This window comes from Trachurus trachurus (assembly GCF_905171665.1).
Source record: "Trachurus trachurus genome assembly, chromosome: 19".
Taxonomy (NCBI): domain Eukaryota; kingdom Metazoa; phylum Chordata; class Actinopteri; order Carangiformes; family Carangidae; genus Trachurus; species Trachurus trachurus.
In genome coordinates, this window is record NC_139913.1 from 16132665 (window position 1) to 16145141 (window position 12477).

A 12477-nucleotide genomic window follows, 5' to 3' on the forward strand; every position below is an offset into this window, starting at 1 on the left:
ACTACTTTGTCACTAGCAGAGAGGCTACAGACATCAAACACCAGCTGCATTTTGATGTTAGTCATTCTAACTATGCTGTATATGTTTTGTTTTCCAGGTATACTAGAGGTGCTTCACTGTGTGCTGGTGGAGAGTCCTGAGGCACTGAACATCATCAAAGAGGGACACATCAAATCAATCATATCTCTGCTGGACAAGCACGGACGCAACCACAAGGTTCATTAATTTTCTTCTTTCTTGTAGGTCCTGTTCAGATCTGCCATTAAAATGTGTCTCAAGTGGTCCAATAAAAAGTGGTCAGCTACAAGTGTGAAAGAACCCAATATACATTGAGGACACATTTGAGAACTGATCATCTTCAGAGGTGGCCCAGGTCATGTGTTACTATCTCCTCTTTTACCAGTGTGAATGCAAATTGGTGGGCCATCTACTCTAATGATGTTTTCTGCCACAGTCTGATAATTTGTTCCACCACATTTTCATAATGATGGAAAAATGCCAAAAGTTTGAATTGAGTTTTAAAGCAGTGTGCAGGCTTCCACTGTGCACCTGAAATCGAGTGGACAAAGTGTGTAGTGTGAAAAGGCTTGTAAGAATCTGTGGGCAGAACCTAAGGCTGATAAGGCACTGAATGAACGAGACCAGAGGCAACGATTTAAGAATTTAGACCCTTTTCTCAACTTGACTTTGTTTTAAATCCCTCAAGTAGAGTAGCTTGTCATAAATACCTGGAGGGTGCTCACTGAGCTGGGTTTGACAAACAGGAATAATTTCTCAAGGCAAAGACAGGCACAGAGCTGCAGCCTGTAAATCAATGTATGCAGTTCAGAGTGCCACTGTGTGTCTGTGCATGTTTGTTTGCAGTGACATATACTGTATGTTCTCTGCTGTTTAGGTTCTAGATGTGTTGTGTTCGCTGTGTGTGTGTCACGGTGTGGCAGTACGCTCCAACCAGCACCTGATCTGTGACAACCTACTGCCGGGAAGAGATCTGCTACTGCAGACCCGCCTGATCAACCACGTAAGCAGGTATACACATACACACACACACACACACACACACGCACACACACACACACACGTACAGATTACTATAGTCTTCCCTGATTTCTTTGGACATGTACATGCTTTAAAGCAGTGGTTCTCGACCTCGGGGTCCTGACCTGCAGTTTACATTACATTACATCAGTTATGTTGCGCTGCCTGCACCAATGATATAACCACCAGTGAGAATGTGTGTGCTCTGTTTTGTTAAAAAAGTCTCAAACCACTTCTTTAACATAGTTATTCGTCTCTATTTGGTATTTGTCATATATTTTTCCTCCTCCCAACAGCATGCGTCCAAACATCTTCCTGGGTGTCAGCGATGGATCTGCTCAGTACAGGAAGTGGTACTACGAGCTAATTGTGGATCAAATGTTGCCATTTGTCACAGCAGAGCCCACTCACCTCAGGGTGGGCTGGGCCAGCACCAGTGGCTATGCACCCTATCCCAGTGGGGGAGAGGGTTGGGGAGGCAACGGGGTGGGTGATGACCTCTACTCCTATGGCTTTGATGGACTCCATCTTTGGTCAGGTGAGCTGTGGTTGTGTTAGAGAGGTGGTTGGTGTGGATGAAACTGTAATGACCAGATGACACTTAAATGTCCTTCTGTGAGACAACACCGTCAGACAACACAGAGAAAAGAATCTGCTACTTTTGTTATTAAATTACACAAACAAAGTGGATGTTTAAACAGATCGCTTCTGACTACTTAGTCAAAACTAAGGTGTTAACTTTCTTTACTGTCTGTCTACCTCACCTTCGCAGGCTGTATAGCACGGACGGTTAGCTCCCCCAATCAGCATCTGCTGAGGTCAGAGGATGTGGTGAGCTGCTGCCTGGACCTCAGTGTGCCCAGTATCTCCTTCAGGATCAATGGCCAGCCAGTTCAGGGAATGTTTGAGAACTTCAACTCAGATGGCCTCTTCTTCCCTGTGGCCAGCTTCTCTGCTGGGGTCAAGTCAGTGCTTCATTAGTAACACGCACAAATAAACATTCATTTCATTTATCTGTTGCCAACATGTTGGCATAAATTCAGTATGTTTTACTAATTTGGCTTCTACACAGAAGCAGCATTGACTAAATTAGGTTGATTCCCTTCATACACAGTTGAAGTACTAGGCTAAATTGCCTGGACTATGTATGTTATGTATTTATTAGAAATAGAAAAGAGTCTTAATTAATCCCTCATTTTGTTTTCTATTCACATGCCATGTTTTGTCATTTGTCCCACTGCAGGGTGCGTTTCCTTCTCGGGGGTCGTCATGGGGAGTTCAAGTTCCTCCCCCCTCCAGGTTATGCACCTTGCTACGAGGCAGTGTTGCCCAGGGAGAAACTGAAGCTGGAGGCATGTCAGGACCAGACAGCAGCCACAGAGCTCCTGGGACCCACTGTCACATTGAGCCAAGCAGCATTTTCCCCCACACCTGTGGACACCAGCCAGGTAGAGAATCACTGTCAGAGTTGTTTCCAGCACGTGTTAGTTGTGGTTTACATCTTTTATGAAAACCCAACATGTTCACTATTAAATAAATAAGTAATTAAGAAACATACAGTATACAATGTCCTGAGCTGTTTATGATGATGCAACTTCTATTGTATATTCTTTTTTTTGATGTATGTGAACTATATCTGTGTTTGTCTATGTGTGTGTGTGTGTGAGCGCAGATTGTGCTGCCTCCTCACTTAGAAAGGATCAGGGAGAAGCTTGCAGAAAACATCCATGAACTGTGGGTGATGAACAAGATAGAACTGGGCTGGACCTTTGGTGCTGTGAGTATCAGGCCAACATCTCAATGCTTTTTCTCGCGCACTGATCATTGTGAACTGAGCAGCTACTCAGCTACACATCATAAAGGATCCACAACACATGAGATTACAGCAGCCTGTGACAACAAAAGCTTGATCTCCACACACACATGGAGCAACAACACTTTCACAAGGTCAAGGAGACCTTTTTAAAAAGTTGTTTCTGAATGCTCTGTCAGCAGAGCTTTAACTGAACTCAGTATCTCAACTCAAGGTCATTATTTCTTTCTTTAGATTCAGTTTAAAGCACAGTCTGACTTCAACTGATTTGTGTTGCACAGGAGGGTCCAGGTAAAAGGTCCAGTCTGGAGCTGGGCCTGGCCATGATACATGACATCCCAAAAAGTCAATACTGAAACCAGTGAAAGTACATAACATTAAACCTGGATAGAACGCCTACTCTTGCTTTCCCTGTCCTGAGGTCATAGCCCTGAACCCCTTGTTTCTATGTGTGTGTATCAGGTGCGAGACGATAACAAGCGGCAGCACCCCTGCCTGGTGGAGTTCTCCAAACTTCCTGAACAAGAGCGAAGCTACAACCTACAGATGTCTCTGGAGACTCTTAAGTAATGCATCAGTGTAGTGAGCAACATAAGTTGTGACACTTAGATCCAATATTGCCTTGTTCCACCACGGACCCAAATGAGTGTTCATTCTGTGAATTATCAACCTTTCTTTTCTCAGACTCACTCACTTTGCAAGTTGTGATTGTGATGGCACAGTGATGTGTGTGTTTGTGTGTGTTACAGAACCCTCCTAGCCTTGGGTTGCCATGTTGGCCTCGCAGATGAACGCGCTGTGGAGAAAGTCAAGAGCATGAAACTGTCACCAACGTAAGTCACCCTAAGGCATGGGTGGGGAGCAGGAGGACACTCGTGATGTTATGATACAGTGATGAAAAGGGACATTTCATAAGATGATTCATAGGACAACAAAAATATTATCACTATGACTAGAGTAACAGAGATTCTTAGACATCGGCCAAGTGAGGTTATTGAGTAGCAGTCTAGCTAACAATTCAGTGCCTCAACTCTATCTGTGCAGCTATGAGTTGTCCGGTGGTTATAAACCTGCTCCTCTGGACCTGAGTCACATCAAACTGACCTCCACCCAGGAAGCCATGGTGGATAAACTGGCTGAGAACGCTCATAACGTATGGGCAAGAGATCGCATCCTCCAGGGCTGGACCTATGGCATCCAACAGGTAGGAAACTACAACACACACTGGTCAATACTGAGCACTGTGCATGAGTTTGTTTATGTCCTGACAGCGGGAGATGGTTTAGGTTAGTGTTTTCTATATTTCTGAATGTCATTTATTTGTTGGGGACCTGTTGGGGACATTTTAATGGATTGGCTGGTCTGCTTCACAGGTGCTTCTCCTCTGCCTTCAGTCTCTAGCTGCCCTATATACAGTATAATGATTATTTGTTAATTTATAATGTACCTGAAAAAGCGAGTGGTGGTAAAGTGGGAGGGGCAAGCACTGTTTGACTTTCTTGACACATCACTGTAGGTCTACAGAATAATTGTTATTCTTTTTTTCCTCTCTGTTAGGATGTGAAGAGTCGTAGAAACCCTCGACTGGTCCCCTACGTTTTGCTGGATGAGAGAACCAAAAAGTCCAACAAAGACAGTCTGAGAGAGGCTGTCAGGACTCTGCTGGGATATGGGTACAACCTGGAAGCTCCTGACCAGGACCATGGTATGGTGCCACTGTCTTCATCCATTGCATCATTTCATTTAATGAATTGTTATTGTTAGGATTTTTCAATGTTTTATATCATATGTTTGGACAAGACTGTCCACTTAATGTACAACACAGAACAAAATATTTTATGTTTTTTGTCCATAAGATTGTTCATTAGATGGCTTTCTGTCCTCTTGTCCCTCCCTGCCTGTCTCATTCAGCAACTCAATCTGACCCCAACAACATATCTGCTGAGAGGTTCCGCATTTTCAGAGCAGAGAAAACCTACTGTGTTAATGCTGGAAAGTGGTACTTTGAGCTGGAGGTAAGTTAGAAGGAATATCTTAGTTGTAAATTAGTATCCAACAAATGCTGTCTATGTATTTATCTTCTAGTGCCTTTGGTTCAGTACCTGTTGATCTGAGCATGTCAGTTTAAAGAGTTTTCACAGTTACCTATTCTCAGCTGTACAATAAAGGGGTTTTCTGCCTCAAAATGACTGGGTTTCATTCAGGAGGATTATATTTGACAGATTATCCCTAATCCAGTACCTTTTACCTTCAAATGGCAAATACAACCCATAAAATGCATATTTCCACTGGCCAAAAAGTGATTGTGGCCCCTTCCTTGTAAGCTTAAGGGGTGTTCTGCCTCAAAAAATGACTGGGTTTCATTCAATATTTGACAGATTATACCTCACCCAGTCCCTTTTACCTGTTCAAATACCTTCAAATTGCCAATACAATACAGTCATGTTAGGACTGTTTAATCCAGATGAATATATTAACAGGGCAATGGCCCTTTAACACGCTGCGCACACTCCCATGGACGGAAATCAGTTTTTGGAAGCACTTCTGTGTATGACAGCATAACACACCAATGTAAATAAATGTGGTTATAATTCCACATAATGATCTATAGACTCAAAGTAGAATTAGCTTGTTTAGTGCCACAAATGGCAGGCTGCTGGATATGAACCTGTTCCCTCCTCTCCTCCAGGTGCTGACAGCAGGAGAGATGAGGGTGGGCTGGGCCAGGCCAGGATGCCTTCCAGACCTGGAGTTGGGATCTGATGACCAGGCCTTTGTCTTTGATGGATTCAAGGTGTCTGGAGTTGTCTTTGCTAATGCAGTCCACACATCTGAATTAATGAATGTCAGAACTTCTTCTGTTTGTGCTCAACGTCGCACACAGTCTTAGCTCATACTGGACCTTTTAAAAGTGTTTTAATGTTGGCAAAATCAGTCATTAGAGATTTTCGCTGTGTTTTTTATTTGTTCTTACACAGGTCCAGCGCTGGCACCAGGGCAATGAGCATTTTGGGCGTGCCTGGCAGACGGGTGACGTGGTGGGATGCATGGTGGATCTGAATGAGCACACCATGATGTTCACACTCAATGGAGAAGTGCTGCTGGATGATTCTGGCTCAGAACTGGCCTTCAAGGACTTTGAGACTGGTGAAGGTCAGGGCTGCGTCACTGATGACACCAACAGCTCCACACACACACTAAATTAAATCACACTTATCACATCACAGTTGGAGTCCGGAAAATTCTCCAAACCACTTGGAGTAAATCAAGCAAAGTACATTACAGAACAAGAAGGTCACAACCTGCTGATTAGAGATGAAACACTCATGATCACATTGAGTCTTCAGACTCAATGTGATCATGAGTGTTTCATCATGCATTCATGCACTTTCAATCAGCAGGTGCTTTATAACATTTGATTTTCAAAATCAGCTGTGATAGTTTAAGCATGAATCTATTTATCTCTTCTTACTTTGTATCCACTGATTCACACAGTTTTTCATTGATGCAGAAACTGAATGTGAAGTCTTTTTTTAACTGACCAGCCAGGTACAGAAGTAATACACAAAAGTCTTAGTGTTTGATTTCTTCTGTGTGTCCCAGGTTTTATTCCTGTGTGCAGTCTGGGTGTGTGTCAGGTGGGGAGGATGAACTTCGGTAAAGACGTCAGCACTCTGAAGTACTTCACAATCTGCGGCCTTCAGGAAGGCTACGAGCCATTTGCTGTCAACATGAACCGAGATGTAACTATGTGGCTCAGCAAGAGGCTACCTCAGTTTGTACCAGTCCCCCACAACCACCAGCACATAGAGGTGAGGACCATCACCTCTGTACTCACTGAAGACCACGTATGTGTCACTGTGTAATAATAACAAATAATAAATAATAATAAATACATTTTATCCAAAATAGTTTATCTATAAAAATAATGACTTAACTTAAAACTTGGCTAAAATATCTCTAACAGGTGGAAAAACTGATTGAAACAACAAATTAATATTATTTTCTTCTTTTCAGGTGACAAGAATAGATGGGACAGTGGAGTCGTGTCCATGTCTGAAGGTCACCCAGAGGTCATTTGGTTCTCAGAACAGTTACACTGACATTACCTTCTACAGACTGAGCATGCCCATAGAGTGTTCCGAATCCTTCTCCAGATCCCGGTCTAACGGCAGCCTCTTCTCGCCAAAGAGGGTAACAGATGCTGTGTGTAACACACACACACACACACACAATACACACTCAAATGCTGTCCATCTGTTGTGTAGCCCCAACTGACCAAGTGCTGTTACTGACATGTATGAAATGATTTCCTTTACACTCTGCTGTTGCACAGTTCTGCTGCATTCTGGGTATTTCTATCAATGTCTCACTGCTTAGGTAAATAAGGTATTTATTATCAAGGATATTACCTAGGTTGTTGCACAACATATAGTATCTTGGACTTAACCATAACAGTTAGTTAATGGAATCAGTGTGAAATTCAGGTTAAATACAGTAAAATGAAGCTCTGGCCCAGTAACACCAGTTTAATTACAAATATTTTTTATGAAAAACTTCCCTGTCAGGCAACATGTAATATTTATTCAAATCTCATCAGACTGTTTCTAAATATACAGTGTATCTGCAATTAACCAAAAGAATGTGCTGTGAAATCAGTGGAGTTTGTTTCCCCTGAGCTGTGTGAACAGGCTACTGCCTGTTACTGGAAAGTTTACTAACTTCTCATATTCACCTTTAAAACATACTGTAACAGCAATGTCGGGTATATTTCTGAGAATATGGGTGGTGTGGTGTGTTTGTGTTTGGTGTTTCTGTTCTACAGGAGCTGGAGGACTTTGAAACGGTATCAGACTTTGAGGTCTTGATGAAGTCATCTCATGGTCACAATGGTCCCAATGGACCCGAGAGAGATGAATTCAACAACCACAAAGATTATAACCAGGAGAAGCCATCCAAGCTCAAACAACGGTGAACCCTCTGCCTCCTCATATAAAGAGTATTCACTCATTAGAAGTGTACATTTATCTACTGACCCTGTGTTTCATTGCCATGTTGAAAGCTAAACCAGTGATCTGCTCTAACAGATTCACGTTAAAGAGAAACAAACCAGACAACAGCTGCTCCTCATCTGCTCGACTGTCAGAGGAAGTGATAGCTGATGACAGAGATGACTACGAATTTGTCATGCAAGCCTCCACTGTAAGCCAACACACACACAAATTCAAATGCATAGAACACGTAAAAAATTAAAACATTATAATTACAAGACAGTTTGACTAAACACATGGTATTTATAAGTAGAAACAAAGTGCAACAGTTAAATAGAAAAAAACCTTTTTATTTGCAGTTTTCAAGGTGCCTTTTAGCAAATGTTGTTTATCCTCTGCACCTGTTAAAAGTATATAATCGTTAGTGTTTCATAATATGTTGAATTGTAAAGCATTTTGACAAATACACCCAGGGACAGTCTGGTTGAACTTGACCTGATTGCACCTGTCTCTCTCTGTACAGCACTACTACTCAGTGCGAATCTTCCCTGGTCAGGAGCCCAGCAGTGTGTGGGTAGGATGGGTGACCTCTGACTTCCATCAGTATGACACAAGCTTTGATCTGCACACGGTCCGAACTGTCACTGTCACCCTGGGAGATGAGAAAGGCAAAGTTCATGAGAGGTGAGGATTCTCCTATAAATGCATAGAAGCATGCAAAATACAACGTATTACTATTCACCTCAGCTATTGAAGCCATAGTATTGTTCACAGGTCGTTTTAATGAGCCCCACTGGTTCCTTATGACTCAGCATTTTGCTGTTTATGCTGGAGACGTTAGATTAGAGCTCATTAATCCTTTGCTTCACACCCTCTTTTCCCTTTACTATTTTAGAAAAAAAGACAAAAATCAGCAGCTTAGGTTTAAGTCACCATGAAACAAAAGCTGCTGAAAAATAATCTGCCCATATAAAATGTACTGTAGACATACAAACTGCTTCATCAAGCTATTTTTAATTATTTGTTTCCATCTCCGTTTCGCTAATTACTTGCTATGTTTTCAGATCTGCACCATCCAGTCAACACGATTTCCTGTAACATTTTATTGAGCTTTGATTGTCTCACATCTGTCAGACCAATGGGACCAGTTTAGCTCAGTTTAGTCACCCACCATACTCTGCAGTCCTTATATATCTTCATCCAGCCCATGCGCTTCATGCTGCTGCATGAACCAAAGCAGCAGATTGAGAAGCCTCAAGATCTGAAGATGACTGTGATTTGCTTTTGTTGATATAATGTTTTCCAGTATAAATGATAGAAACTGTAACTGTGTGTGTTTGTGTGTGCTGTAGTAACAGTTACATGGTGTGTCCTTCAGTTAGTATTAGCATTATAGAGCATTATAGAGCACACTAACTGTTAGATGGTGTGTGTGTTTATGTGTGTGTCCTGCAGTATAAAGCGCAGTAACTGCTACATGGTGTGGGCTGGAGAGAGCAGCAGTCCTGGTCAGGGGAGGAACAACAATGGCTTAGAGATTGGCTGTCTGGTCGACACAACAAATGGACTGTTGACCTTCACTGCCAATGGAAAAGAACTCAGCACATATTACCAGGTAATATTGTTTACAGTTTTTTTTGACTCTTTTGCTGTATTGGCTAATTGTGATTTCAACTGGACTTTAATAACTGAGCTCTCGTTTTGCTTGACAGGTGGAGCCTAGTACGAAGCTGTTCCCTGCAGTCTTTGCCAAGGCCACCAGCCCCAATGTCTTCCAATTTGAGTTAGGTAGAATAAAGGTAAGGAAGACACATGTGTGTACACACACACACACACACACACACACACACACACACACACACACACACACACACACACACACACACACACACACACACACACACACACACACACACACACTCTGATTTAGGTGTCATCTAATGCTGGCAGATCCTCTCTGTGCTTGAATTGTAAATTAAAGAGTGTTGGTATTTTGCAATGCTTTTTTCTGGTAATTTCCTCCCCACTGTTGATTTGCCAGACGACTACTGATATTACTGAATATAATAATGGCCACTCACCAAGAATACAGCTTTTACCTGGATCCCTGCTCAATTTGCTTGCCTGTAGCATCAGTTATACTCACTATACGGGTGCTGGCCTGCTCTGGTTCTCTTCTCATGTCATACGTTGTGTACTGTTGTGTCTATCACAGCCAACCAAACAAGAAGTTCTTCAGTCACTACTTCTTCCCTTTACTCTCTGTCCGCTCTCTGCCCTGTGACCAGCTCATATAAACAGAGCTGGCTCTTTTCCCCTCAGGAGGTTCAGGTCCTTTGAAGTTTATAGTAAAATGCTGCATGTTTTATCAGTCAGTAGTTGCTAGTGTCATTATCTATGCTGGGGCAGCAACACTGTGTCTGCCTTCACTGCAGGGCTGAGAGCTTACCTCACCCAAAGGAAGTGGTTCATGACTGGACTTCCTGAATTATCATTTATTAGTAACTATTATGTATACAGTAGCTTGTGTTAGTGACATAAGGATGACCATCATATTACAGGTCAGCACACTTATCCCTGCTTTGAAGAAACAGTCAGCCCTCTGGTCCTCTGGACTGTTAAAAATTATATTTACATGACTCATAAAGCACTCTTAATTGCCTGTAGGTGTGACTGTAAGTGTGTCCGGTTGTTTGTTTCTACTGTATATCAGCCCTGTGATGGTCTTGCAATGTGTCCAGGGTGTATCCTGCTCTCGCCTTATATCAGCTGGGATTGGCTGAAGCCTGCCTGCTGCTCTGCATGGTTGGATGGGTGGATGGATGATGCGTTGAAATATTGCTCTCCTAACCTAATCTAACCTTATGACATGTCTCTATTTTCTGTCAGAACGTGATGCCTCTGTCAGCTGGTCTGTTTAAGAGTGAAAAGAAAAACCTGGTTCCTCAGTGTCCTCCACGGCTTCATGTCCAGTTTCTTACTCCTGTTTTATGGAGTCGTGTTCCAAATCACTTCCTAAAGGTAAAACTATTTACAGAAGGATTGTTGGTTGAGTTTAGTAAATACACTGTACACATGTTATAAAAGCTGACAGCTATCAATAGACAGATTATATTCTGGTCACTTTTCATATCCATCTTTAAAGTGACTTCCTGACTGTATTTCCTAATTCCCTATGCATGATCAGTTGATGGGTGTTGCTATGTAAAAAGTTTGGATATGATGCTGGGCATCTGATATTAGCAGCATGGTGATCTGTCTGCTGGACCTAACCGTGAAAATAACAATAACAGGAAATAACACAAAGTGTCATGTGTACTGTTTGTGAAGTGCTAACAGATATTTTTATTTAGGTGTCAGCATCCAGAGTGAATGACAGACATGGCTGGCTGGTCCAGTGTAGTGAACCCCTGCAGTTCATGTCTTTGCACATACCTGAGGAGAACAGGTGGTGTATCCACAGCTGCTTATACACACACACACACACACACACACACACACACACACACACACACACACACACACACACACACACACACACACACACACACACACACACACACATTCACTGTGTAATGATATTTATGTCCCCACACTCAATAATAACAAAACAAACACATTTTCCTCCTCCTGCCCTCTGGTTTTTCATGCAGTCTCTCTCTGTGTTGTCCAGGTCGGTCGATATCCTGGAGCTGTCAGAGCAGAGGGATCTATTAAAGTTTCACTACCATACCCTCAGACTGTACTCTGCAATCTGTGCTCTGGGAAACAACCGGGTGGCACATGCCCTCTGCTCCCATGTAGACGAAGCACAACTGCTGCAGGCTATAGAGAATAAGTACATGCCAGGTAACACACACATCATTTAGAAAGAATAACTGCATGCAAAGTAACAGCCAGTATCACCTGTATCATACATCCACTGATGCACCAAGACAGATCATCAGTGAGGGAACACTGGGTCAGAGGGTGGTTTGGGTTTTACAACATTTTACATCCTTGTCGGATAATGCAGCTGGGTTGATCTGACCCCAGCTTCTATCTCAGTCACACTTGACATGGCACCTTCTCCTTCAGTCACAGCCATTTCAAAACCCTCTGTGCTGGCTCTGATGTCACTCTTTGTCTTGGCACCTGTGATACCCAGGATATACAGAAGTCTGCAGCTCACTTCTTCAAGCACGGTGCCCTCCACTCTTGCCTCTCACTTCCTCCCAGTGGCCACCACCATCCAGTCTTCCCAGGAAACTGTGAGCACGACCACCTGTCTGGATGTCTCTTACAGCAGCACAATGTCTCGCCTGAGTGCAGTCACCATCTCTGGACTCTGTAAATCAAGCTTGTCAGCCTTTACTGTATCTCCTGGGCTGTAGCAAAGTGCTTCCACTGTGCTGCCCAGTGCCTTCAGAACATGGTCGTGGTGCCAGTGATTGTCACATACTGTAACATTATAAACACAAGATCAGTTCATACCATGAGAAAGGCTGTGGCTGTTCCCAAATCCTTTCTTCGTCACAATTAATATAACAAAGTTAATAGCTTGTCAGTTTAGATTTGACAGACTTATAGATCATCACTGCATTGTGAAGGGTTGTTGTGAGTTGGAAAAACATGTACATTAGTAGAATTACACAT

General features: G+C 42.7%; 1 protein-coding gene across 1 annotated transcript in view; it reads left to right on the forward strand.

The window, feature by feature from the left end:
- The window catches only part of ryr2a (ryanodine receptor 2a (cardiac)), a gene marked incomplete at both ends in the record, with an annotated part of 139699 nt that overhangs the window by 80182 nt on the left and 47040 nt on the right, over positions 1-12477 (forward strand). The window contains 23 exons of the mRNA XM_083994884.1: positions 98-216; positions 896-1029; positions 1335-1576; positions 1811-2003; positions 2282-2486; positions 2711-2815; positions 3314-3417; positions 3601-3684; positions 3896-4055; positions 4409-4556; positions 4763-4866; positions 5541-5645; positions 5830-6004; positions 6455-6663; positions 6869-7045; positions 7677-7822; positions 7939-8053; positions 8366-8526; positions 9298-9457; positions 9555-9641; positions 10732-10863; positions 11196-11290; positions 11516-11691. Of these exons, the coding sequence (XP_083851010.1) occupies positions 98-216; positions 896-1029; positions 1335-1576; positions 1811-2003; positions 2282-2486; positions 2711-2815; positions 3314-3417; positions 3601-3684; positions 3896-4055; positions 4409-4556; positions 4763-4866; positions 5541-5645; positions 5830-6004; positions 6455-6663; positions 6869-7045; positions 7677-7822; positions 7939-8053; positions 8366-8526; positions 9298-9457; positions 9555-9641; positions 10732-10863; positions 11196-11290; positions 11516-11691 (3336 nt within the window). The remainder of the gene's footprint in view (positions 1-97; positions 217-895; positions 1030-1334; positions 1577-1810; positions 2004-2281; positions 2487-2710; positions 2816-3313; positions 3418-3600; positions 3685-3895; positions 4056-4408; positions 4557-4762; positions 4867-5540; positions 5646-5829; positions 6005-6454; positions 6664-6868; positions 7046-7676; positions 7823-7938; positions 8054-8365; positions 8527-9297; positions 9458-9554; positions 9642-10731; positions 10864-11195; positions 11291-11515; positions 11692-12477) is intronic.